The following is a 27,179-nucleotide window of genomic DNA, read 5'->3' as shown; positions in this document are numbered from 1 at the left end:
TAGGTGGGGAATGGGTGAAATAGATAAATGGAGATGAAAAATACAGCATAGAGAATGGAGTCAGTAATACTGTAATAACTTTTTATGGTGACAAATGGTGACTAACACTTACTGTGGTGAGCACCGAGTAATGAATAGAATTGTCTAATCAATATGTTGTACACCTGAAACTAATATAACATTGTATGTCAGTTATACTTCAATAAAAAAGTATAAATACAACCCACGGAATAGAACAAAGCATTTACACATTATAACAAGGATTTCTATCTGGGATGTATGAGGAACACTTACAACTCAACAGTAAAAAGACAAAAAGACCCAATTTTTAAAACATGCCAAAGATTTGAATAGACCTTTCTCCCCAGAGGATATTCAAATAACTAATACATGAAAAGATGGTCAACATCATTAATCATTAAACAAATGCAAATTAAAACCACAATGAGGTAATACTTCATGTCCATTAGGGTGGCTATCATCAAAATGACAGACAGCAATGACTGTTGGCAAAGATGTAGAGACTGGAACCCTCATGCACCGCTGGCAGGAATGTAACATGGTGTAGCCCCTTTGGGAAACGGTCAGGCATTTCCTGTAATGGTTAAGCATTGAGTTACCGTATTATTCAGCAATTACGCTGTTAGGTATATGCCCAAGAGAAATGAAAGTCTATGCCACAGAAAAATTTGTACACATAGCAGCTTTATTCGTAATAACCCAAATGTTCATTAATCAATGAATGGATATATGATGGGTATGTGCTATATACATACAATGAATGGAATAGTGTTTATTAACAAAAAGGAATGGAGTATCGATCATGCTACAACAGTGATGAATCTTGAAAACATTACACTAAGTGAAAGAAGCTAGTCACAAGACCACATATTATATGAGTCTATTTACATGAAATGTTCAGAACAGGCAAATCATATAAAGACTGAAAGCAGATTAGTGTTTGCCTAAGGCTGGGGGATGGATGGGGCAGTAATAGCCAAGAGGTCTGGGGTTTCTTCTGTGAGGGAAGGAAAGTGTTCTCAAGCTGATGATGCTGATAGTTGCCTGGTTCTGTTAATATACTAAAAGCCATTGAGCTGCACACTTTGAATGTGTGGATGTATGGTATGTAAATTATGTGTCAATAAATCTGGTAAAGACTTATTGTATACAATAAATAGACTATATTTGGGGGATCTTAGCTCATCCTCAAAATGGAGAAAGGAATTTGAACCACTGTGGTAATAATGAATGCAAATCCAGAACAAGAAATACTATGGTTTTATTAAATTTGTATCTTACGGAATTTCTCTTGTTAAATGTCAAGTATTAAATACAGTAATTCTTGGGGCTCCTGGGTGGCTCAGTCCGTTAAGCATCCGACTTCGGCTTGGGTCATTATTTCAGGGTTTGTGAGTTCAAGCCCCACACTGGGCTCTGGGCTGACAGCTCAGAGCCTGGAACCTGCTTCGGATTCTGTGTCTCTCACTCTCTCTGCTCCTCCCCTGCTCACACTCTGTCTCTCTTTCTCTCAAAAGTAAAATAAAATGTGCTTTTAAAACAATTTTTAAAAATACAGTAATTCTTTTTAAAACATTCATTTTTAAGCATTTTTCTCTAAGATTCACTAAAATTTTCAATCTCATAACATGTAAAATGTCCCCCAGCATGTGCGCACACACACACACACACACACACACACACACAACACCCTTACATTCTCTACAAGAAATAAACAATTATGATTATTTGTGCTTACTGGGTGGGACAGAGGAGTAACTAAGATAAAATAATCTTTGCAAATTTCCTTACAAATTAATGGGACTGAATTACTTAACTGCCCACAACACCACACAAATAGGTATAATACATGTTCAAATTTAAAGGCGTTCCGTACCTAACAGGCAAGCAAACCACGTAATCACAAACTCTCACTCACCATCGGGGAGTTCTGTGAAATGACAACCAGTGTTTCCAGGTTCCTACTTTGTAAATTCAGCCTAAATGTGTCATACTAAATGTAACTGACCAAACTTACATTATCTACATAGTGTTATGTTTTAACTTGTATCACATGACATCTATTAATGCAGGACTTTGAAAGTAAGTAGAGAGAGAGAGGATCATCATCCCTACCATTTTCTAGTATATGTAGCAGTTCCCAAACTTGTCTGTACGTCAGAATCAGTGAGAGATTTTTTAAAAAATTCCAGAAGCCCAAACCACCCCCAAACGACCTGAATCACAATCTCTGTGGTTCGGCCACAGGCATCAGTGGTTTGTGAAGCTCACCAGAAGATTCCGAAGTACAGACAAGTTTGGGAATTACTGCTCTAGTACAAGTGTAAAGAAATAAAGAAATAGGCAAGGAATGATTTTACATATATGTAAAAACGTTTGCACTGTTTTTAATGCTTTAATATGCTTTGCATTGTATGGTATTAACTGTATTTCTGGTGATTTATAGCTAATGAAAATCTTATATTCCAAAAGGTCATTAAAAATTTAGAATTTGGGATGCATTCTCCCCTTAATTTACTTCCAATGGTGTCACTGACTTGCTCAGATACCACTATTTTCACCCTCTCAGAGTTCACAGAGGTCGAGGTGGTCGGGTGCAAGGTGCAGTTGGGTACCTCCAGCAGCTGTGGTTTATAGGCTCTCAAGGCAGGAAGGCAGGAGTGGTGGCGGGTGCAAGTATCAAGACCTGAGCACAAGAGCCTCACAGAAAAGCCTCGGAAAGGTTCTGTTACCATAGAAGCGAATCCTATAGGGAGGCCATTTGCAATTCGGATACACATAAATCAGGGACTACATGTATGATGTACATACAGATTCTGCATGTTTGACTGTTTCCTATCAAATAATCTTAAATTAGAAATCCAATGTGCATAAGTTCACCCCATTTTATCATGTCTCACTTACTGTTTACAACATCACTAAAATATTATACACTAGCTCTTTGTGATTTTATTTTGTATTTTTCTGATGACTAATGATACAGAGCATCTCCTCATGTGATTGTTTGCCATTTGTATACCTCCTCTGAGGGAGGTTTTTTTTTCCCAAGTACTTTACCCATTTTTTAATTGAATTGTTGTAGTTGTCCCACAGAGTTGCTAGTGTTCTTTCTGGATAAGAGTTCTTTGTCACGTATACACTGTAATTTTATACCTTAATCTATGGCTTGATTAATTTTCTTAATATTGTTAAAGTCAGAAGTTTTAAATTTAGGTCCAATTTATCAAACATTTTTATGGTCTGTGTTTTTGTTTTCATCCTAAGAAACCTTTGCTCACTGCAAGATTACAAACACTTAATACTGTTTTCTTTTAGAAGTTTGTTTTTCAGTTTTCTGATCTTAATTTTTGTTTATGGATTGATGTAAGAGTTGAGATTTATCTTTTGCCTATTGATGGCCAGTTTTTCCAGTACCTTTTGTTGAAAAGATTGTGCTTTTCCCATGGAATTATGTTGGCATCTTTGAAGCTGTATGAATGGATCTGTATCTGGAATCTCTATGTTTCACTGACATAAATCTATTCTTAGACCATATTGTCTTGATAATTATACTTCATATTTAAATCCCGACCCAGGTAATATAACTTCTCTGAAAAAATTTTGGCTATTCTAAGTCCTTTGAGTTTCAATAAAAATTGTTAAAATCAGTTGAAATTCTAATTAAAAATACTGAGGTTTGGATTGCAATTTAGTCTATAGATTACCTTCAGGAGAAATGACATCTTAATATTATCAAGTTTTCAAGTTCCTGAACATAGTATATCTCTCCAATGATTTAAGTTGTCTTTAATTTCTCCTAGGAATTTGTTGTAGTTTTTAATGTACAGTCTTTGCACAACTTTTGTTAAACTTATCCATCACTATGCAAGTTTTGGATGCTACTGTAAGTGGTATTTTTATATCTTATTTTCCAACTTTTCATTGTTATCATATAGAAATACATTTTATTTCTCACAATAACTTGCACCCTGTGATCTTGCTAAATTCACTAATTTTCCTAGTAACTGTTTTTTTGCCGTTTTAGTATTTTCTATATATACCACATTGTGAATAAAGAGAGGTTTATTTCTTCTTTTCTTTCCTTTCTTCTTGCACTAATGCACAGTCTATGACCTTCAAAACAATTTTAAACAGAAGTGGTAGGTGTGGACATGTTTTGTTTTTTTCCCTAATATTAAGAAGAAAAATTCCTTTTACCATTAGTTATGATATTAGCTTTTCCATAGATGTCCATTAGCATGTTGAGGAAGTTTCTTTTAATTTCTAGTTTGCTGAAGCTGTTTATTGTGAACAGATTTTGGATTTGATCAAATTATTTTTAAATGCATCTCTTAAGGTGATTATTTTCAGATTTGATTTGTTTATATTTGCTAAGGATTTTGTACTTAAGTTTATGAGAGATATTTGTCTGACTTAACCCATAATATTCTTGGTCTGGATTTTGAATCAGGGTAGTGCTTGCTTCTTGATTTAGGCAGTGTTTCCCTTGTCTCTATTTTCTGAAAAAGTTTAAGATTAGTATTATTTCTTCCATAAATATTTGATAGAATTTACTGATGAAGCCCCAGGAAAGTTTTTAATTATGAAGTTAATCTTATTATTAAATATAAGGATGGTCAGGGTTTTTTTTTTTTATTGAATCTATTTTGTTAATTTGTATCTTTCAAGGAATTTGAAATTTTCATCCAAGTTGTCACACTTATTGACATACATTTGTTTATAGTATTCCCTTATTATGTGTGATACCCATACTGATAACTACTGATAATTCTCTCTTTCATTACTGACATTGGTAATTTTGAATTCTCTTTTTTTGTGGTGATCAGTGCAGCTAGATAACTTTATTGATAGTTTCAAAAGACCAACTTTGGGGGCGCCTGGGTGGCTCAGTCGGTTAAGCGGCCGACTTCGGCTCAGGTCATGATCTCGCGGTCCGTGAGTTCGAGCTCTGTGCTGATAGCTCAGAGCCTGGAGCCTGTTTCAGATTCTGTGTCTCCCTCTCTCTGACCCTCCCCCGTTCATGCTCTGTCTCTCTCTGTCTCAAAAATAAATAAATGTTAAAAAAAAAAAAAAATTAAAAAAAAAAAAAAAAGACCAACTTTGGTCTCACTGATTTTATATACTGTTTGTCTTTTTCCCTATTGTATTAATTTCTACTCTTATTATTCCTTTCCCTTCTATTTAACTGAGATTTAATTTGCTCCTTTCCAACTTGTTGAAGTTGGAAGATTAGGTCATTGATTTTGTAGCCTCCTTTTATCTAAAGATAATTTAAATTCTTTTTAAATTTAAAGGAAATGGATATTCTTTCAAATTTTGTTTCTCAAAATACTTTTGCCTTCAATTTTGAAAAAAATTTTCTGTGTACAGAATTCTAGATTGGAAGTTTATTTTCTTCAACACTTGAAAATGTTTGCTGTCTTCTGATTTGCACTATTTCATTGGGAAGTCTGATATTTTTCCTATTTGTTTCTCTTCATGTATTTATTATGTTTTCTATTTTTGTGTAGTCTATAGATTTTTCTCTTCATTGCTGATTTTCAGCAATTTGATACTGACATGCTTTGGTGTTGTTTTATTTGCATTTATCCTTCTGGAGATTGCTCTTGGGGTCTGCTGATTTATAGATTCCATCAAATATGGAAAAATTTGATCATTTCTTTTTATATATATTTTTCTCTCACTCTTTCCTTTTTTTCTGGGGCTTCAAGCACACATCTATTGGAACTCTTGATATTTCCCACATCTCTGTTCATTCATACCATCTTTGTTCTCTCTGTGGTTCATTTTTAGTTTCTTTTGCCTAAGTTCACTGGGTCTTTTTTTACATCTTTCTCTCATTGCTTTCTTTCAAATGATTGAGTGTAACTGTAATAGCTATCTAAAAGATTTTTCTGCTAATTCACTGCAGTATCTGTTTTTTTCTATTGATTCTACGGCCAATTTTCTCCTGGCTGTGGTTCAAAGTTTTGCTTCTTCATAGACCGCAATTTTATAATGGGTGCTGGACATTGTGAATTTTATGCTGTTGAATGTTTTCTGTTGTATACATTTAAATACTTGGACTTTGGTTTTACAGGAAGTTACATTCCTTATGAATAGTTTGATCGTTCTAAGATTTGTTTTTCTTCTTCTTCAAGTGAGTCTAGAGTATCTTTTACTTAAGAAGTAATTTAGTTCCTATACAAGGGTTATCTCTTCTTAGGTGTCTACTGAATGCTTCATATATTGAATAAGGTCTCTTTACTTTGGCCCATGGAAATAAGAGTAATTTCTAGCAATTAGATCTGGCAAGTTTTGACTCGCAGTTCTGTGGTAACTTGGTTTCCCACAGTAACTGCTCGTTGGTGGCCTTGTGAAATTTCTCAGTACCCATATACAGATTGGCATTCAGCCAAAGAATTTCTGGAGCTCATTCTCTGCATAGTTCCCTCATTTCCAGTGTTCATTTCTACAAATTCCAGCCACCTCTCTAAGGTCCAATCTCTGTCTCATTAACTTAGCCAAAGTGTTGACCCATCTTTGGGCTCTTCCTCCCTGCACAGACCAGAAATTGCCTCCAGGTATGGAAGCAAGGGCAGGAGTGGGTCTCTTTACCCGTCTCTCAGGGATCACAGTCCGGTGCTGCTTTTTACCCAATGTCTGAAGAAATTATTTCATATGTTTCATCCAATTCTCTTTCCTTCTTTGGAAAGAGAGCGCATACATAATCAGGGGAGGGGGCAGAGGGAGAAAGAGAGACAGAGACAGAGACACAGAGAAAGAGAGACAGAGAGAGACAGAGAGAGAATCCCAAGCAGGCTCTATGCTTACTGCAGAGCCCAAAGCAGGGCTCCATCTCGTGACTATGAGACCATGACCTGAGCCGAAATCAAGAGTTGGACGCTTAACCGAATGAGCCACCCAGGTGCCCCCCATCCAATTTTCTAATTGACTATAGCAAGAGGAAAAGTACTGCTACTTCTTCATGGGTGGCAGGTAGAGTCCTGGTCTTGCTAATTTTCTTGTCACTGGTCTGTCATGTACTGAGAAAGGTGAGTGAAAGTCTTCTCCTACTAAAATATTTGTTTCCCTTTTAATTTCTCATAGTTTATGGTGTAGAAATGTTATTTGTTCTTCCAGTACTCCAAGTTGTTTCACATTCATTGCCTTTTGTACCATTTGGCATTATAAAGTGCTTGTTTAATTCTCTTCACCCTCAATTTCTTAATTAATATTAATACCATGTTGTATGCTTTTAATTTGTATTTTCCTTTCCTGTAATTTGCTTTTCAAACTTTATGAATTACTTTTTTTAAGGCCTGTTGCTTGTATACAGTATAGAACTGTTTTGTTCTTGACATATAATCAGAGAGATGTTTTTTTTTCAAAAAAATAGGTTTTCTTTGCAATATCTCAGATTTCACATTTCCTGTTTCAATATATTTTTTCTACTCTTTAATTATGTGGTTGGATTTCTTTGTGAGTTCCTTGTGTACTGTCTTCTGGTACTCAGGAAGGTTTGGATTTTTGTTCTTATGCTTATTTTTATTATAAGTTTAATAGACATTGCTCTCTTTCTTTGGACAAATCCATTTGTTTCCAAGTATGAAAAAATTTTGTTTCCCATTCTTCCATTTCCCTTCCCTTTCCTCTAGCATCCCATTATCTTGCACACGGTAAACCTTTACACTTTATATAAACTTATAATTCCATTACTTGATTGTTAGCTTTGAATGTTCTTATTTGACTCCTAATTATAGTTGAGACAATCTGCAAACTTACTCTACTTCCCGTCTCATTCACATATGCCCTCAGATATTGTATGAATTAACATCATTTCCACATTGTCTGGGCACTGAATAACCACAATCATATTGATTATTCTAACACTATGTTTGTTTTTGGTTTTGCCTTCTTCATTTTAATTCTACAATTAACATATCAAATGCTCACAACAAGCCTTTTTTGCTCTGGCTTCTCCAATCATTTCTTTGTTAGCTGGGTAAAATAGGTTTTTTTCCAAAATTCCTTTGGTGAGTATACATCATCTAATAAGTTTTGCTGGTCTTCTATTTATTTGCTTTCAAACCATTTGCAAACATATTTTATACATTACACAAATGTATAGTATAGTATAGTATAGTGGATAATAACCATATAAATCATGTAGAATAGACTATCCTGCCTTTTTCCCTACAGTCTCTTTTTATTGATGCTGTGCCTGCTACTTCTGTATTATTCCTCAAGAAACCAGATTTTTCTTTCCCAGCTACTGGAAGAAGTTTCTTTTAAGGGGAGTATTTTTGCCGATATTTTCCGAGGTCTGCTGCCCTCAGCCAGCTTGATATTTGCTTTACCCTGGAACCTTGACCATCACTTACCAAGCACAGCTTCTGTGCTCACCTTAGCTGCTTCGAAACTCTAATTAGCTTTCTGAGATTGTGGATTTTTTTTTTTTTTTTTGTCTCATAGTTACCCCGACAAAGATTCTGTGGAGGTTTTCTCTATTTGCATCATTGATTTTGTACAGTATCCAGAAGGAAAAGAATCTCTGTTTCACATCACCATGTGCATAGTGGAAGTTTCCCTGGTGACCCAACAAAGCTTCCCTTTCTCTTTTCCCTTTGTGAATATGCAGTTGGACAACATAAGTCAATATGGCCTTTTTTTTCCTTTTTTTGCAGTTTTCTCCCTGTTTCTAGGCAGCTAAAAGATTGTTCTCATCTATACTGTCACCCCATTCCCAATAAAACTCACCAAGTTAGGTCTATACACAATCCAGACTCATTGTCACTTCCCTAGGTGACCCCACATATTTACCTCTAGGTTCTGTCAATGAGATGCCCTAATATTCCACTGCAGATAATTTTAAGAAAGGGTATGAGCCTTGTGTATTTTTAGTGAGTTCTTAATCAGGAGAAAATGGAATGAGTGAGCTTCTGAATTGGTATTAAGATCAGGGATTTGCACCCCAATATTTCCATATCAACCAGGACCAGAAGCACCAGTATATATTCGAGAATTTTAAAAAGGGAAAATAAGGGGCACCTGAGCGACTCAGTCAGTTAAGCGTCCGACTTCGGCTCAGGTAATGATGATCTCGCGGTTCCTGGGTTGGAGCCCCGCGCCGGGCTCTGTGCTGACAGCTCAGAGCCTGGAGCCTGCTTCTGCTTCTGTGTCTCCCCCTCTCTGCCCCTCCTCCACTCATGCTCTGTCTCTGTCTCTCTCTCTCAAAAATAAACATTAAAAAAAAAAAAATAAAAAGTGAAAATAAGTGAAAAAAAATCATCCTAATCTTGAGATAGTTTTGACTCTTTATACAGAATGAAATTCATAAGTTATAGCAGATTTAGCAATAATTGAAGAGACTATGAAATTCCATTGTAAATTTAAGTTACCTGTTAGGTTTATTATTTTAGTAATCCTGGGAAAGGAATAGTGTCAGAGGTGTTATTTCAAAATCCTGAAAATCCTAATCTTGTTTTCCAGCGTCACTCATTGGATTGGACTTTCGGTTTCCCAGATGGCTTATTTGCATGTGAAACTAGGTTTAATAATCACATTCATGTGCTCCTTGCAATTTACTGATTCATTTGTTGCTTAATATATCTTTGGAGTGAGAAATGGAAAAGTGTCACAACGACAGGTGAAGCGAGCATCGTTGTCACTTTAGAAATATGACCAACAATTGAGAAACATTTTTGGTGGCCAATATGGGTACCTTTGGTAAAAATAAATTCAAATCTATATTTAAAACTCTATAAAAATAAATAAATGACTTTTTCATTTTTCAGATATGGTCTTACAAGGGGGTTACACTACAGACTATTTGTTTCTTGGAAATTTCATTTATACGGTAAGATTACCCATATGATTCAATCGCTTTTTCTAGTTTTTAATTGAAAAGTTCAAGCATTATAAGAATTCCATAAGTTTTAAATCTCCCTCATGCTCCCATACTTTTTCCAAGGAGGAACAGTGGTTGCATATGCATGTGTGTTGTGTGTGTGTATATATACACACACATATGTACTTTGTAGGAATGTGAAATACATGTACCTAATGTATATTATCCTCTCTTCTTTTGCACAAGTAGGGAGATGCTATTTTATATCTTGTTTTTTCACTACACAGCGTACCTGGGTGATGGTATTTAACTAGTCTCCTATTAGTGGAAAGATTGTTCTGGGTCCTTTGCCATTATCAACAGTGTTGCAGAGTCTATTCTTTACGCCCACGGGTAGGTAGATCAGTAGGATAAATTTCTAGAAGGGTAACTGGCTGGATCAGAGAGTACTGTGAATCTCGGAAATTATTACTAAAGTATCCCCCAAATAGGTTGTACACAGTTAGTCATGAGAATATCAGTTTCCCTAAGCCCCCCACTGGCGGTAGTCTTACCACACTTTTTGATCGAGTAGGTAAAATGGTATTCTATTGCAGTTTTTGCTTTGAGGATAGCGTATGTGCATGAAGTAAAAAAAAACCCTTTCATTTCTTTTGTATGTGTGTGTATAAAAGTTTGTTGAATTACTTTACCAATTGTCCTACAGGGTTGTTGGTCCTTTTATTAGTAGTAGTAGATATTTATGTGTTAAGGATGTTAATTTTCCCCCCATATCTGTTACATAAATGTATTTCCAGTTTTGCATATTATTTTTCATGCCATTTTTGTCATGCATGTATTCTGCATGTTGGTTTTATGTAGTTAAATTTATTGATATTTTTCTTTATGGCTTCTGAGTTTTGTGTCTTATTCACAATGTTGTATGTTATTCTTTTGGTCTGCAAGTGGAAACATATTCCTCTGCATGTTTGGTTTTTTTTTTTTTTCATTTAACAACACATGTTGGAACAACAAAACCACAAACCATGTTTTTCCTCATGTTTTCTTCTACATAAGAAGCAATTTATTGGCATATTGCCTCTTTTCACTTTAGCTGGTTGTCGTTATTACTTCATGATAATGGGCGTGGCTTTTAACTCTGTGTTGTATCTTCCTAAACATCAAATGAGGTTAGGTAGTATTTTCTTATTTATTTGGAAATACGCATATAGTAAATTTCCTTCTTTTCAGACCTCCTCACACATAGACATGCATGCATCCAACCATAAATGATATTCCTTTTAAGATGCCCGAGTAAATTGATATAAAGGAATCTCAACCTCCTAAGACAAAAAATGAATATACACAGTAAAACCAGCAACAACAAACTATGGCAAAATCAGTTCAGCACAGCAACCAAAGAAGTAGAGGGGACGGCACCAATGCTAAAAACCTCAAAATGAGATGTCAGGGGAGAAATGGGAGAGTTGGCGGGGGCAGCATGGTGACATCATGCTGTTCCCAGTGCCAGTGAGTTGGAGGAAGCACTAAGCCAAAACACAGCAGCTGGAGGAATGGAGTAAACCTGCAGGGAGGTAGAGTCTGCCTTGATGCTCTCAGGGAATTAAAGGCGGCCAGTGGAACTAAAGCCCAGCGCAAACCGTGTGGCGGGCAAGGGAGGTTCAGGATAATGGCAAAGACGAACTTGGACTGGTAGGCAGGGGCCGGTGCCTTGCCACCCTTAAGGTTTTGGAGAAGCTTAGATGGGACGACGCAGGCTAGCTGCAACGCTGAGTCTAGAGCGAGAAGAGTGGACATAAAGTCTGCTTCAAAAGCAGGACTTTAAACACCGAGTGTATCACACGTCTATTGCTGCACAGGAACCCACACTGTGACAAAATCATACTTAATGGAACACTGAAAGCTTTTTTTTTTTTCTTTTGAGATTAAGAATAGATGAAAAGTAAGAAAGGTGCTTGGTTTTCCCACCTTTCTTCGCCATCGTGGAGGAGTAAGATAAGGGGAGGAGCACAAGACGTTGAAAGGGGAAAAGCTAGTTTTCAACCATAGATGACACAAGTGTGCACGCAGAAAACACAAAAAAATTCTACAGATAAAATATTACAGTTACTAAGAGAGGCTGGCAGCCTGCTGGATATTGGCCAATATTTAAAAAATTAGAAATCCTATTTCAATATACCAACAATAAATATTTGGAAAATAAAAAATTTACATACTATTTTACCATTGTATCAAAAATAGGAAAAACATGAATAAATCTAACAAATGACATCCATGACTTCTGAGGAAAATTATAAGACTTGATTGGAAACATTAAGAACGTCTAAATGGAGAAATACTCAATACTATAAAGGAAGTCAGCTGTCCTCACATTGATTTATAGATTTACTGTAATCCCAATCAAAAGCCCCAGATGCCTGATGAGCTATTTCTAAAGTATGTATATGTCCAAATGCAAAAGGCCAAGAATAAGCCAAAATGCTTTTTACGGCGATTTCAATCTCCCTCGTTCAACTGTGCTTTTTATCGATGGCACTTGGATTTCTAATCAGAAAGAAATCTTCCATTCCATTTATAAAGAATGTAAATATAAGCTCATGATAGAAGCATGGCTTTTGTCATATTCTGAAGGGCTTCTAAATATGAAGCACTTACTGAGAGGCAATACATTCTCTCCTTAATTAAAAGCTAGTAAAGCAATTAGCAACTATGGCACCAGAGTTCACTGGACATGGAGAAGGGGGGTCGGGGGTAGGGGGAGTCAGGGAGGGAGTGGGGTGATGTGGACCCTAATGGAAATTTTAATACATTCTCCCAATCTATTTCCCCTTTCCATCTCTTTGCACAGTATGTAGTTGTTACTGTTTGTCTGAAAGCTGGTTTAGAGACACTATCTTGGAATAAAGTGAGTATTCTTCAGGGTAGTTCTTCAGTCCAGTATAGTTGTTTGCATGTTGATTTACTTTTTAAACTTTAGAAAATAAGCATCTTGTTCTGTTCTTCATATTTTACCTTCTTTTGTTTTGCATATCGAAATGATGATTTAAGCTGATGATGCCATGTTAATCATCTAATGTTTTTAAAAATTCATTTCCCTGCCTTATATCTTAAATAGATTCAATTTATCATGATATTAATTGAGATCCTTAATTATTATTATCCAAGTACAGAACTATAATAGAAAATTTAGCGAATACAGAAAAGGAAAGAAATAAAAATTGCTTATACGTTTCAATGTCAATGACATGGACATTTTGGTTTCTATTTTTCAGTCTTTGTTTTATTTATTTATTTTTCATAAAAATAGAATTCTAATGTACCTAATAGTTTATGATTTGCTTTTTTTCACTAGACACTAGATCTTTAACATTTTTCCATATCTTTAACATTTATACCTCATTTAATGACTGTATAATATTTTATCACTTGGGTACTTATTTATATTTTTAGAATAATTGTTTTTTAACTTCTGTTACTGTAAATGATATATAATCAGTACTGTTATGAACACAGATGTACTTGTGTATTTACAGACATGAGTAATAATTTCCCTAGGATATTATTAAAAGTGGAACTTCTGATACGTAGAATGTTTTATAAACTGATCAGTAATTTAAGTGAATCTATATGTAGGTACATATACACCTATAAATCAGTTGTTTTCCAAGTTGCACTCCAAAGTTTATGACAGAAAATGAATTTTAACCGGTCTGTCACTTTTGGAGAGCTAAGATTATGTAGCATATCATGAGTTTCTGCTCCTGTGTAATCAACACAGTTCTCACTGCTCCTGTCCCCAACTGAACATCAACATAAAGGTGGGACTGAAGTGTGTCGAACAAAAATTATTTTATTAGCAATTCATAAGGCACACCACTTGTAAATGTGGTATTATACTGCATTAATGTAACATAAACAAGCAGTTATTTTCTATTCCTCCTTTTAATTGTTATTAAGTTCCCTGCAGTATGAATGTTTCTTAGATCCACGATGACCTTACACTACCCACATACGGTGAATCTCATTTATGAATACGGCATCATTTCAAGGCCAAAGCAGACTGAACAAAACACAGAGGTCTCTTCTGGCCTACAGGCTACCAGGCTCCTGCCCTCCAGCTCACATGTTGGCTAGGAAGGAGCCTGGGGATCAGGGCAGCAAAGAAAAGGGACTGGTGCTCCCGTTTGGTCAGAGGCTGCTCTGCCCTGTGTGGAGAGTCCAGGAGGGAGCTTGTGCTTCTTCACTGGGGAAGAAGATTCTGCAAGCCACTATTTAGGTACAGAGAAGGAGCCAGGGCAGAGATAACAGGATATATCTTAGAGCAGCAATGGTGGCTTACTGCTGTCCCCCAGGGGATGGTCCCGACAGAAACCCACCTGGGATCCAAGCCACGCAGAATGCCTCACATTGCGGCTCATGCTTATGCCAACTCTAAGGGAATGGTTACATGAAAATGCACTCAAGTGTTAGAAGAGTTTAAAGCTCACACTCTTGAGCGGATGCTCTTCTCCACCATCTCCTACGTGACCACAAGAGAGAAATCCTTTGAGTAAGAGATGATTTCCAAACAGTGTAAAAAAACTGCCTTTGAAAGTGACTCATAAACAAGTAACAATAAATACTCTAATAAACAGCAGATTGGGGTTTTTCCCTCCATATTTTTGTTGTTCAGATAGGATGAAGCAATGAGCAGTACCTACTAGGATGACAGCACTTGAACCCTTAAGAGATTATCTCATCTAGCAAATCACTGATTTATGCACAGATGATAACTCTGAGGTACCCAGTACGACCAGGTTTAGAGCACAGGTCTCCTACTCATTGTCATGACGATTCCTCTGCGAACACAAATCATACAAGGCAACAGATCAGATCAACAGAAGGACCTGCCTTCTTATCATTTACCATTAAGAATTCGGCAGTTTCTAGCCCCAGGCACAGACAGTGATCCTTCACCCAAGATTACCTTGATCTGACTGACATAGGGACTTGATATGCACAGAAAACCCTCCAGTTTCATTCAGTCTAAGAATCACAACTTCTGCCATTTTCCCAGAATTATTCATGCAGGACATATACGATAAGGTCAAATTTTTACCCCTCTCGATTTCTGTTCAAACTTTATTTTGAGAAGGATGTTAGAAAGGAAAGCTCAAGTGTCAAGAAATCAAAAGAGTGTCATTTTCTTCACGTGAGAACATATGGCCCGGACAGTTGATAGAGTTAAATAATTTCTTCCTTTTAAATGGAAAAGGCTGAAGGGTTTCTGTAATATTTTTCTTTCTGCAGTTTAATCATCTGGCAATTTGGGGAAGCATAATTATATGGCTGGTGTTTTTTGCAATTTACTCTTTCTTATGGCCCACCATTCCTGTTGCTCCTGAAATGACAGGACAGGTTAGTTCTAGTAACTGTCAGTGGTGAGTATGCTTTACATTCCTCATGAAAACTTATGTTTGTTAATAATAACAGTCTGTGGGGCGCCTGGGTGGCTTGGTCGGTTAAGCGTCCGACTTCGGCTCAGGTCACGATCTCACGGTCCGTGAGTTCGAGCCCCGCGTCGGGCTCTGTGCTGACAGCTCGGAGGCTGGATCCCGTTTCAGATTCTGTGTCTCCCTCTCTCTCTGCCCCTCCCCTGTTCATGCTCTGTCTCTCTCTGTCTCAAAAATAAATAAACGTTAAAAAAAAATTTTTTTAAATAATAACAGTCTGCTACCTACTTTCAAAGTAATTTGGAAAGAAAAGATGAAATCAACACAATTAGAAATAGCTGGTGACCCAACTAAATTCTGGTTGAAGTTTTAGTTATAATATTGTTTTATCGAAATCGCATTACTTCAAACTTCAAAATTACTTAGCTATGGTTTCCAAAATTGTTATCTTTTGTGCCTAACTGATAAAAGCTATAATCACAATCATCTAAAATAGCTAATATTGTAGTTATATTTTTCATGTTAATGTGCTATATGCTTAAATTATTAGGTACTTGTTATAAGGAATGTATGGCAACTAAGAAACCATTTTTATTTGAAATGTTTTACCAGAATGGACATTCCTTGGACCTCCAGAAGCTCCAGCTTCTAAATATTAGAAACTTTCATTTCACTTATGTTAAACCTCAGAGGTGATATAATTTTTAGACTTTTACAATTGTTTACATATTTATAAATTCTACTTTGTCTATACCTATTATGGGGAATAGGCCTATGATGCCTACAAAATGGATCACAGAATTATGATTTTAGGACTAGAGGTAGCCTTGGTCCAAAGTTATTCACTTGCCAAATGGAGAAACACAGGTCCAGAGTTGTCCGGTTCAATCCCAGTGGTCTGTCTACCACACGGTCATCCTTCACACTCCTGTCTTTCTCTGTGGAAATGGGAGATGACCCTTGTACCCCTGGATCATGGCAGCCCACTTCCCAGGAAATAAGAATTTTAAGAGACTTCTTGTTTTAGCCTGACCAAGTGGCCAGGATTGGATGAACCTGACAAAAACAACTCTGAAAACTAAACAAGATATAAGAATTGTTTGAAGACACTGGCTAGAAACGAACAGAGATAATACTCGGAATGATTCTTGAAAAAAAGGGAAGCCTTTTCCATCCTTTCCTTCTTTACCCTGGCTCCTTCCCTATAAGCATTTCTCAGCTTGCAGTGCAAGAAAAGAAGCCCAAAGTGAATGCAGTGATCTTACTGGGAAGATAACTGGATCACTCCCAGTGATCTTACTGGGAGTGATTCTACTGGGAGGTAGAATTCAGAGTCCTAGGCTGCTGAAATGCCTGGACTTGAGGGACAAAACCCTCAAGAAGAGGCAGCCATAGTGAAGTGAGAAGCACAGTATCAGGGAAAGACTTTGATAGGGTCCAGGGTTGTTTGAAGTTTTGTTTTCCCTTGAGGCCATGGTAGTTATTATTTCCATGGTGTAGGTAGTACTTTCTTCTAATTTGAGGCATTTACATCTAGGCCATGGCTTTTCTGGGATCTCGGGAAGACCCCGAATGTTTACCAAGGGCATTCCCATTTGGCAAGGCTTAAACTACAATCTCTGTCTCCCCAGCACTGGGTGGGTGCCACGTCTTTGCTTGGTTTTTCAACCTGCCATCTCTTTTCTGCTGGGTCTCTGAAAGTCTCACCCCGCACATTCGCTGTTTAAGAGTCAACCCAGGAGTTAAGGGCAACAGACACACTCCATTTATATGTCAAAGAGGAAACTAGCATTATGAACTCTGAAAATGAAAACATGACATATCAAAATTTATAGGATGTAGCTGATGCATTACTTAGAGGGAAATTTTTAGCACCATAATCATGTCTGTAAAAAAGAAGGTTCTCAAATATCAGCTCTAGCTTCCATGTTAAGAAACTAGAAAAAGGACAAATGAAACCCAAACTGAGAAGAAAGGAAATAATAAAGATAACATGACCAAATTATACAATGGTCAAAATATTCAAATAGATACTTCACCGAAGAATACATATGAATAACAAAGGAAAAGAAAAGATGCTTAACATTAGTTATGAGATAAATACAAATTAAAACTAAACTGAGACAGCAGCACACAACTATGAGAATGGCTGCAACTATAAAAATGTCAACACCAAGTGTCCCTGAGGAGGTAAAGCAACTGCCACCCTCATATGCTGCGCATAAGAATGTAAAACGCTTTCTCCGGCTCTGTGCTGACAGCTCAGAACCTGGAGCCTGCTTCAGATTCCGTGTCTCCTTCTCTCTCTGCCCCTCCCCCGCTAGTGTTCTGTGTCTCTCTCTGCCTTTCAAAAATAAATAAATGTTAAAAAAAAATTTTTTTAATAAAAAAATGTAAAATGCTTTGGAAAGCAGTTTGGCAGTTTCATAAAGGTCTTAACATATGTGTTATAGCATGTATTTAACATGCTATAATGCCCAATGTTTTAGCAGCATTATCAACAATAGCCAAACTATGGAGAGACCCCAAACGTCCATCAACCGATTAATGGATAAAGAAGATGTGGTATATGTACACAATGGAGTATTACTCAGCCATCAAAAAGAATGAAATCTTGCCATTTGCCATGATGTTGATGGAGCCAGAATGTATTATCCTAAGTGAATTAGGTCAATCAGAGAGAGACAAATACCATATGATTTCATATAGATGAGCATATGGGAAGAAGGGGATAAGAGAAGAGAGGGAAACAAACCACAAGAGACTCTTAATGATATAGAACAAATCATGGGTTGATGGAGGGAGGTGGAGGGGAGATGGGGCTAGATGGGTGATGAGTATTAAGGAGGGCACTTGTTGTGATGAGTGCTGGGTGTTGTATGTAAGTGACAAATCACTGAATCCTGGAACCAATATGGCACTGTATGTTAATTAACTAAACTTTAAGTTAAAAAAAAGTGGAAAAAAAGTATAACATACATATACCATAAGACCCTGTCATTCCACTCCCTGATATTTACCCAAAAGAAATGAAAGCATACGTCCACAAAAAGACTTGAATATAAATATTCAAGGCTGCCTTGTTTGCAACCCAAACTGGAAACAGCCCAAAAGTGCATTGACTGGTGAATAAAAAGACAAATCACCATACAACTGAATTATTATTCACCAATAAAAATGAATAAACTGCTGACATATACAACAACTTGGATGGCTCTCAAAATAATTATGTTGAGAGAAATAAACCAGGCCAAGAAGTTTACAAACTGTATGGATCTGTTTATAGAAATTTCCAACAAATTTATAGTGACAGAAAGCAGATCAATAGTAAACTGGAGACAGGGGTGGTGGGTCGTAAATGGCACACGAGGGCAGGAAGGAGTGCTTACACTGAAGGATAAAGAGACTTCTGGGGGTGCTGGTTATATTCCTGCTTGTGTTAATGAGCTCATGGGTATAATGTATGCCAAACATATCAAATTGTTCACTTTAAATATGTTCAGTGTATTTTAAGTCAAACTATGCCTTGATAAAGCTGTTAAAATCATAAAATATTTAAATGAGCCTTAATTCATAATGTGGTGGAATAAGCGCTGTAGTAAGGGAATGGTGATAGGCTGTTTTTTTCCCATTTTAAGAGAGAATATTTATATCGTCATAAATTCTGTATTAAAATTGAGAATTTTAATGAAAACCTGAGAACTTTTACCCTAAGATCAGGAACAAGAAAACGATAGCTACTCTCACCACTTCTTTTCAACATAGTACTAGAAGTCCTAGCCACAGCAATCAGACAAGAAAAAGAAATAAAAGGCACCCAAATTGGTTAGGAAGAAGGAAAACTGTCACTATTTGCAGATGACATAATACTGTATGTAGAAAACACTGAAGACACCACCAAAAAAAACAAACAAACAAACAAACTACTGGACTTTATAAATGAATTCAGTAAGGTCGCAGGACACAAAATCAACATACAGAAATCCACTGCATTTCTATACGTTAATAACGAAGTAGGAGAAAGAGAAATTAAGAAAACAATCCATTTACAACTGCACCAAAACCAAGAAGGTACCTAGGAATAAACTTAACCAAGGAGGTGACAGATCTGTACTCTGAAAACTATAAAACATTGATGAAAGAAACTGAAGATGACAAACAAATGGGAAGGTATTCCATGCTCATCGATTGGGAGAATAAATATCGTTAAAATGTCTATACTACCCAAAGCAATCTACACGTTTAGTGCAATCCCTATCAAAATACCAACAGCATTTTCACAGAACTAGAACAAATAATCCTTAAATTTGAGTGGGACTACAAAAGATACCAAATAGCCAAAGCAATCTTGAGAAAAAAGAACAAAACTAGAGGTATCGCAATCCCGTATTTCAAGATATATTACAAATCTGTAGTAAACAAAACAGTATGGTGCTGGCACAAAAACAGACGCATAGATCAAAGGAACAGAATAGAGAACCCAGAAATAAACCCATTATTATATGACCAATTATTCTTCAAGAATATGCAATAGGAAAAAGACATTCTCTTCAACAAATGATGTTGAGAAAACTGGGCAGCTAGATATAAAAGAATGCAACTGGACCACTTTCTTACATCATACACAAAAACAAACTAAAATTTATCATTTTAAATCTCGTACTTTTCTGAATGTTTTAAGCATAAGTTGAGTGTTAAGGTGAAGGAATATGCAGTTTGTTGTTTAGATATTAAATGAAATATTTTTTTCTTACTTGTTCCTCAGTTCCTTTAAAAATCATTTCCCCAATACACCTTTCATGCATACGTCTAGAAGAAAGCTGTTCTCCACTGAGAGAGCCAAACAATAATAAGCCAGTTACTCTGGGCTTGAGCTACCCGTTTCTGGGTCCAGGGTGTTAAGGATATGTATTGTTTCAGTTCTTAAAATATACTCAAATCCTGAGAGTGAAAACTCCTTGACGCTTGTAGCAAAGATATATTTAATTTCTTCCTTTCCTGTGATTTTTATTTCTATTCATAAATCATGTCTTTACCCTTGGCAAAACTGCCAAGACTGCTAGCAAAGGCAAAGTGTTTACATACAGAAGATCTATTGATTTTCGTCACGCGCACGTCACAGAAAAGGTTTTCCACTCTGAGTCTGGCATAGCACGCAGGAAATCTATTTAGCAAACCAGTAAAAACAAACCTCCTGCAAGTAACTCCATTTGTGCTGAAGTTACCTAGTTTGATTGCTTTTGTTATACATACAAAAGTCAAGAGTCTCACATACAGTTGGCCAACAGACACATGAAAAGACACTCAACGTTGCTCGTCATCGGTGAAACACAAATCGGAACCACAAAGAGATATCGCCTCCGAACAGTCAGAATGGCTACTATCAAAAATACGGGAAATGACAAGTGTTGGTGAGGATGTGGCGAAAAGAGAAGTGCTGAGCACCGTCGGTGGGAGTGTAAACTGGTGCAGCCACTGCGGAAAACACTGTGCCTCTTTGCACGTCTGTGATCAGCAGCAGCGGTGCGTGATCAGAGCAGACTCCCCCGATACTTGGAGAACGGGGTCCTTTTCCCTCAGCCAAATTCCCCTAACCTGTATGCGAGATGCTTCAGCAACATGTGCCACTTGGCTGGGAGTACATGATGGGAGCGGCTACTGGGCAGACAGCTGAAACTGACCAAAACCAAACACGGTTTAATTTTGCAAGTTACCCCCTGGAATATGCAAGCCTTCAACAGATTCCAGGGTTCAAAAACAATTATAACAGACACATCCTATGAGTGCAACTACTGTCGGGGGCGGGGGGCAGACAGCTCCCCATTGCTTCCTATTCTGCCATTGTCCTAGAATCCTGTTTTATTTATTTCTGCTCTATTCTTTATTATTTCCTTCCTTTTGGCGAGCTGCGGGCTTGGTTGTTCTTGTTTCTCTAGCTCCCAAGTTGTTAAGCTAGCTCGTTTGAGATCTTTTTTTCTTGACGTAAACATTTATTACTATAAACTTCCTTCTTAAAACTGCTTTTGCCACAGCCCGTAAGTGTTGATATGTTGTGTTTCCATTTTTGTTTGTCCACAGATACTTTCCAGTTTCCTCTTTTGTTTCTGAACTTTTGTTGTTGTACCTTCTTTTTAAAGTACAATTAACATACAGTGTTACTTAATTTCAAGTGTACAAGATAGTGATTCAACAACTCTATATATTATGCTATCTCACTTCAAGTGTAACTGCCCTCCGTCACCATACGATGCTATTACGATATCCTTGATTATATTCATTCACCACGCTTTACCTTTAATCCCAAGACTTATTCATTCAATAACTGGAAGCCTGTACCTTCCACTCCTCTTTACCCATTTCACCAATCCTCTCATCCCCAACCCTCTGACAACCACCAGACTGTTCTCTGTATTTATGGGTCTGTTTCTGTTTGTTTATTCATTTGTTTTTAGATTCCATATGTAAATCAAATCATAGGGTATTTGTCTTCTCTGTCTGATGTGTTTCACTTAGCATAATACCCTCTAGGTCTACCTGTGATGTCATAAATACCAAGATATCATTTTTTACTATGAAAATAATACACACACACACACACACACACACACACCCCATTTCTTTATCCATTCATCCCCTGACAGACACTTAAGTTGCATCCATGTCTTGGCTACTGTACATAATGCTGCAATAAATAGAGGGGTGCACATATGTTTTTGAAGTAGTGTTTTCTTTTTCTTTGGGTAAATACCCAGTACTGGAATTACTGGATCATACATTATTGCTTTTTAAATTCGAGGGACCTCTCCCACTCTAAGAGCCAAAGCATTAGAGACTGTTAAAAAACTGAGAACAAACTGAGGGTTGATGGGGGGTGGGAGGGAGGGCAGGGTGGGAGGGAGGACAGGGTGGGTGATGGGTATTGAGGAGGGCACCTTTTGGGATGAGCACTGGGTGTTGTATGGAAACCAATTTGACAGTAAATTTCATATATTAAAAAATAAAAAAAAATTAAAAAATTAAAAAAAAAAAAAAATTCGAGGGACCTCCATGCTGTTCTCCACAGTGGCTGCATCAATTTACATTCTCAACAATGCACAAGGGTTCCTTTTCCTCCACATCCTCACCAACATTTGTTATTTATTTCTGGCCATTCTGAGATACAAGGTGATGTCTCACTACGGTTTTGATTTGCATTTCTCTGATGATTACTGACGACTAGTGATGTGAGGTAGCCTTTCATGTGTCTATTGGTCTGTAGGAAGTAGAATAGAAAAGTTTACAAAAAAATATAGTAAAAAATTTTTAAAAATTTATAAAAACGGAAAATAAAAATAAATTTTTTCTTATTCTGTATTCAAGATTAAGAGAAAAAAAAGGAAAAAAAAAAAAACCAAATAGATGGACCAGCGAACAGAATGAAATCGAAACGAAATTACGTCCAGTTTGCCCTGGAAGCCAAACTATAAAGCACCGTGTATCTGTACACTTAGGAGGCGGAGAGACTTGTGGTCCTCTAGGGCTTGGTTGGTGCAGTTGGATGGGGCTTGGTGTAACGGCTCGATTCTCCACTAGGTGGCTCTGCTTAGCTTAGGGGGATGGACGGTGCACGTGTGTGGAAGAGGGGAAAATGGCATTACCCAGCCTCCCAGTCTGGCACGGGAACACTGCACTCTCACTGACCAGCAGTCAAGCAACCCTCCTATGTCTCTGTTTTCTGTCCACTCCCTGCTTCTACACTGTCTGCATTCAAGCCAACCTGCCGCGCAGCACCTCCGTCCAGAATTTTATTTCAGACGGGGCTGTTTCCAACCCCCCCCCCCCACCCCCCCCACTTCTGAGGGCCCTGTGGCTTGGACCTGCTCCAACCCTCTGGGGGAGGGTCTCACTGAGCAATGGCTGGGTGCCGGCTCACCCCAGCAGAAGTTCGTGCAATTGCACAGAAGAGGTTAAGGGGCTGTGGTAAATCACAACGCACAACCGGCACCAGGTTTGACCTCATCCTGGCATCTTTGTTTCAATGCCAGCAAACGTGGCTGTTCCCTGGGGTCCGCTGGGACCTTTGCCTGTGGGGAGGTCCTCTACCAAATGCCCTCCTAGCAGGGGAACTGCTTCTCCCCACGTAGCCCCCAGACCTCGGACCTCACTGCCTGCTCCCGGGGATTCGCCCTTCCCACCAGAGCACTGCCAGGTATTGAGCTGCGGAATTTCTGACTGCTCTCCCCTGTTCATAGAGCCCTAATGGTATTGAAACCCTCTCCTTTCTCCCTTTCTTGTCCAGTTACTTGTGGCTGTTTCCACTCTTTCCCTCCAGCTACTTTCAGCGCGAGTGCTTTTCCTGTACTCTGCCCCCTTTCTCTGTCCTCTCTCTGCAAAAACAGCTCTCTACCCTCCATGGCCTCTCTCCCCCAGTTTACCTCTCTGCCAAGTTCTGTGGCTCAAGTATGCAGATTGTTGTGTTCATCCTCAGATCAATTTTCTAGGTGTGCAAAATGGCTTGGTGCTCATCTGGTTGGATTTCAGGGACGAGAGAAGCAGAGAACTTCCATGCTGCTCCAGCATCCCGGCCCCTCCCTCAGGAAACCTCTATTGACCATCTATAAATCTTCCTTGGAAAAATGTCTATTCGGGTCCAATTTAGTTTAGTTTTGTTGTTGCTGAGTTCTGTAAGTTCTTTGTATATTTTGGATGTTAGGTTCTGATTGGATATATGATTTGCAAATATCTCCTGTTCAGTAGGATGTCTTTTGTTTTGTTGATGGTTTCCTTTGCTGTGCAAAAGCTTTTCATTTGGGTGTAGTCCAAATAGTTGACTTTTGCTTTTTTCCCCCCCTTGTCTGAGGAAACATATCTAGAAAAATGTTCCTAGCGCTGATGTCAAAAAGATTACACCTATGTTTTCTTCCAGGAGCTTTATGGTTTCAGGTCTCACTTTAATCCACTTTATTTTTGTGTATGGTGTAAGAAAGTGGTTCAGTTTCATTCTTCTGTGTATAGCTGTCCAGGTTTCTCAACATCATTTATTGAAAAGAGTGTCTTTCCCCCATTTTATGGTCTTGCTTCCTTTGTCATAGATTAATTGACCATATAAGCAGGGGTTTATTTCTGAGCTCTCTATTCTTTTCCATTGATCTACATGTCTATTTTGTGCCATACTGTTTTGATTACTATAGCTTGTAGGGATCAAAATCTAGGATCGTGATACCTCCAGTTTTGTTCTTTTCTCAAGATTGCTTCGGCTATTTGGTGTCTTTTGTAGTTCCACTCAAATTTAGTATTACGTGTTCTAGTTCTGTAAAAAGTACTATTGGTATTTCGATAGAGATTGAATGGAATCTACAGATTGCTTTGCATAATATGGACATTTTAACAATATTAATTCTTCTAATCCATGAGGATGGAATATCTTTCCATTTGTGTCATTTAAAATTTCTTTCATCAATGTTTTACAGTTTTTAGAGTACAGATGTTTCATTTCTTTGGTTAAGTTTATTCCTAGGTATTTTATTCTTTTTGAATAAAATTTTAAGTGGGATGGTTTTCTTAATTTCTTTCTGCTACTTCATTCTTAGTGTACAGAAATACAACAGATCTCTGTGCATTGATTTTATATCCTGTGACCTTAGTGAACTCATTCATGGGTTCTAATAGTTGTTTGGCGGAGTCTAGAATTTTCTATATATACTATCATGCCATCTGCAAACAGTGACGGTTTTACTTCATCCTTACCAATTTGGATGCCTTTTATTTCTTTTTATTGTCTGACTGCTGCAGCTAGGGCTCCCAGTACTACATTGAATAAAAGTGGTAAAAATGAACATCCTTGTCATGTTACTGATCTTAGAGGAAAAGCTCTCAGTTTTTCACCACTGCATATCATGTTAGCTGTGGATTTTTCTTATATGGCCTTAATTATGTTGAGCTGTGTTCCCTCTAAACTCACTTGGTTGAGAGTTTTTATTGCAAATGGATGTTGCATTTTGTCAAGTGCTTTTCTGCATCTACTGAGATGACTGTCTAGTTTTTTATCCTTTGTCTTGTTAATCTGGTGTATCACACTGATCGACAGGACCTCAGCAGTGCAGAGACCAAACCCTGCCCAGTGTGTCCACAGCAGGCAAAGGAGGTCACTGTAGCTGATGGGGCTAAAGGCAAATGTGGCCCAGCCATAACAGTAGGGTGCAGACAGCCCACACGGGAGATACTTCTGGAACACCTAGTTCTGGTGACCAGGGAACGCTGTGCTGCAGGGCCCCACAGGGCCTCTCTTCTACAAGATCACTACTTCCAAGACCAGGAGACACAGCTGACCTCCCTAATAATACATGGAAACAAACACAGAAAGTTAGACAAAATGAAGAGACCGAAGAATATGTACCAAATGAAAGAACAGGACAAAGTTACAGAAAAAGATCTAAATGAAACTGAAATCAGCAATATGCCCAATAAAAAATTCAAAGTAATGTTCGTAATAAAGACTAGAGCAAAAATAAAAGAAATAAAGACCAAAAATAGAAAAGATCAATGAAATCAGGAGTTTGTTTCTTTGAAAAGATGAACAAAATTGATACACCTTTAGCCAGATTCATCTAGAAAATGAGAGAGAGAGGACTCAAGTCAATAAAATCAGAAATATAGAATGAGAAATAACAACTGATACCACAGGAATACAAAGGATTATAAGAGACTATAAAAATTACAGGCCAATGAATTAGACGACCTAGAAGAAACTGATAAATTCCTAGAAACATACAATCTTCCAAAACTGAATAAGGAAAAGAAAATTTGAACAGATGAATTACTAAGTAATGAAACTGAACTGATAATCAAAACACTCCCAACAAACAAAAGTCCAGGAATAGATAGCTTCACAAGTGAATTCTACCAAACATTTAAATAAGAGTTAATATGTATTCTTCTCACACTTCTAAAAAAGGAAGGAAGACTTCCAAATTCATTCTATAAGGCCAGCATTACCCTGATGCCAAAATCAGATAGACACTACAAAAAAGATAACTACAGGCCAATATCTCTGATAAACATAGATGCAAAAATCTTCAACAAAATATTAGCAAACCAAATGCAACTGTGCATTAAAGAAATCATTCATCACAATCAAGTAGGATTTATTCCAGAGATGCATGAGTGGTTTCCCTTTTGATTTCTTTGACCCGTTGGATTATTCAGTAGTGTGTTGTTTAATTTCCACATTATTTGTGATTTTATCCAGTTTTCCTCCTAGTACTGATTTCTAATTAAATATAATTATGATCAGGGAAAAAAATACTTGATGTTATTTCAATCTTCTTAAATTTGTTAAGGCTTGCTTTGTGGCCCAACATGTAATCTATCCTGGAGAATGTTCCATGTGCACTGGAAAAGAATGTGTATTCTGGTGCTGTTGGATGGAATGTTCTGAATATGCCTATAAGGTCCATTTTGTCTATTGTGTTATTGAGGACAGCTGTTTCCTATCGATTTTCTGTCCAAATGATCTTTCCATTGTTGAAAGTGGGGAATTGAATTCCCTATTATTATATTGCTGTGAATTTCCCCCTTCAGTTTTGTTTATGGTTTAAATATTTAGGGGCTCCAATGTCAGGTGCAAACAAACTTATAATTCTCATATCCTCTTAATAAATTGACCTCCATAATACTATATAGTGACCTTCTTTGTCTCTTATGACTGATTTGGCCTGAATGTTTATTTTATCTAATATTAATATAGCCACTCCTGCTCTCTTTTGGTTACCATTTACTTGTAATATTTTTTTCAATCCCCTTACTTTTGCCTATGTGGCCTGAAAGCTGACATGAGTCTCTTATCAGTGGCATATTGTTGGATCTTTTTTATTTATCCAGTCACTCTATGTCTTTTGATTGGAGAATTTAATCCGTTT

General features: G+C 37.3%; 1 protein-coding gene across 11 annotated transcripts in view; it reads left to right on the top strand.

Annotated features, from left to right (window-relative positions):
• LOC122217771 (phospholipid-transporting ATPase IB-like) overlaps window positions 1-27,179 on the top strand; it is a 220,755-nt gene that overhangs the window by 169,110 nt on the left and 24,466 nt on the right. For 8 of the 11 annotated variants that reach the window (XM_042935461.1, XM_042935374.1, XM_042935929.1 and 5 more), the window contains 3 exons: window positions 9,798-9,859; window positions 12,699-12,755; window positions 15,140-15,247. In XM_042935461.1, the coding sequence (XP_042791395.1) occupies window positions 9,798-9,859; window positions 12,699-12,755; window positions 15,140-15,247 (227 nt within the window). Of the gene's footprint in view, window positions 1-9,797; window positions 9,860-12,698; window positions 12,756-15,139; window positions 15,248-27,179 lie in introns of those variants that run through there. The other 3 variants (XM_042935622.1, XM_042936009.1, XR_006201859.1) reach the window with 2 other exon arrangements.

This window comes from Panthera leo, chromosome A1 (assembly GCF_018350215.1).
Source record: "Panthera leo isolate Ple1 chromosome A1, P.leo_Ple1_pat1.1, whole genome shotgun sequence".
NCBI classification, from domain to species: Eukaryota; Metazoa; Chordata; class Mammalia; order Carnivora; family Felidae; genus Panthera; species Panthera leo.
This window is presented reverse-complemented; position numbering and strand designations above follow the sequence as displayed.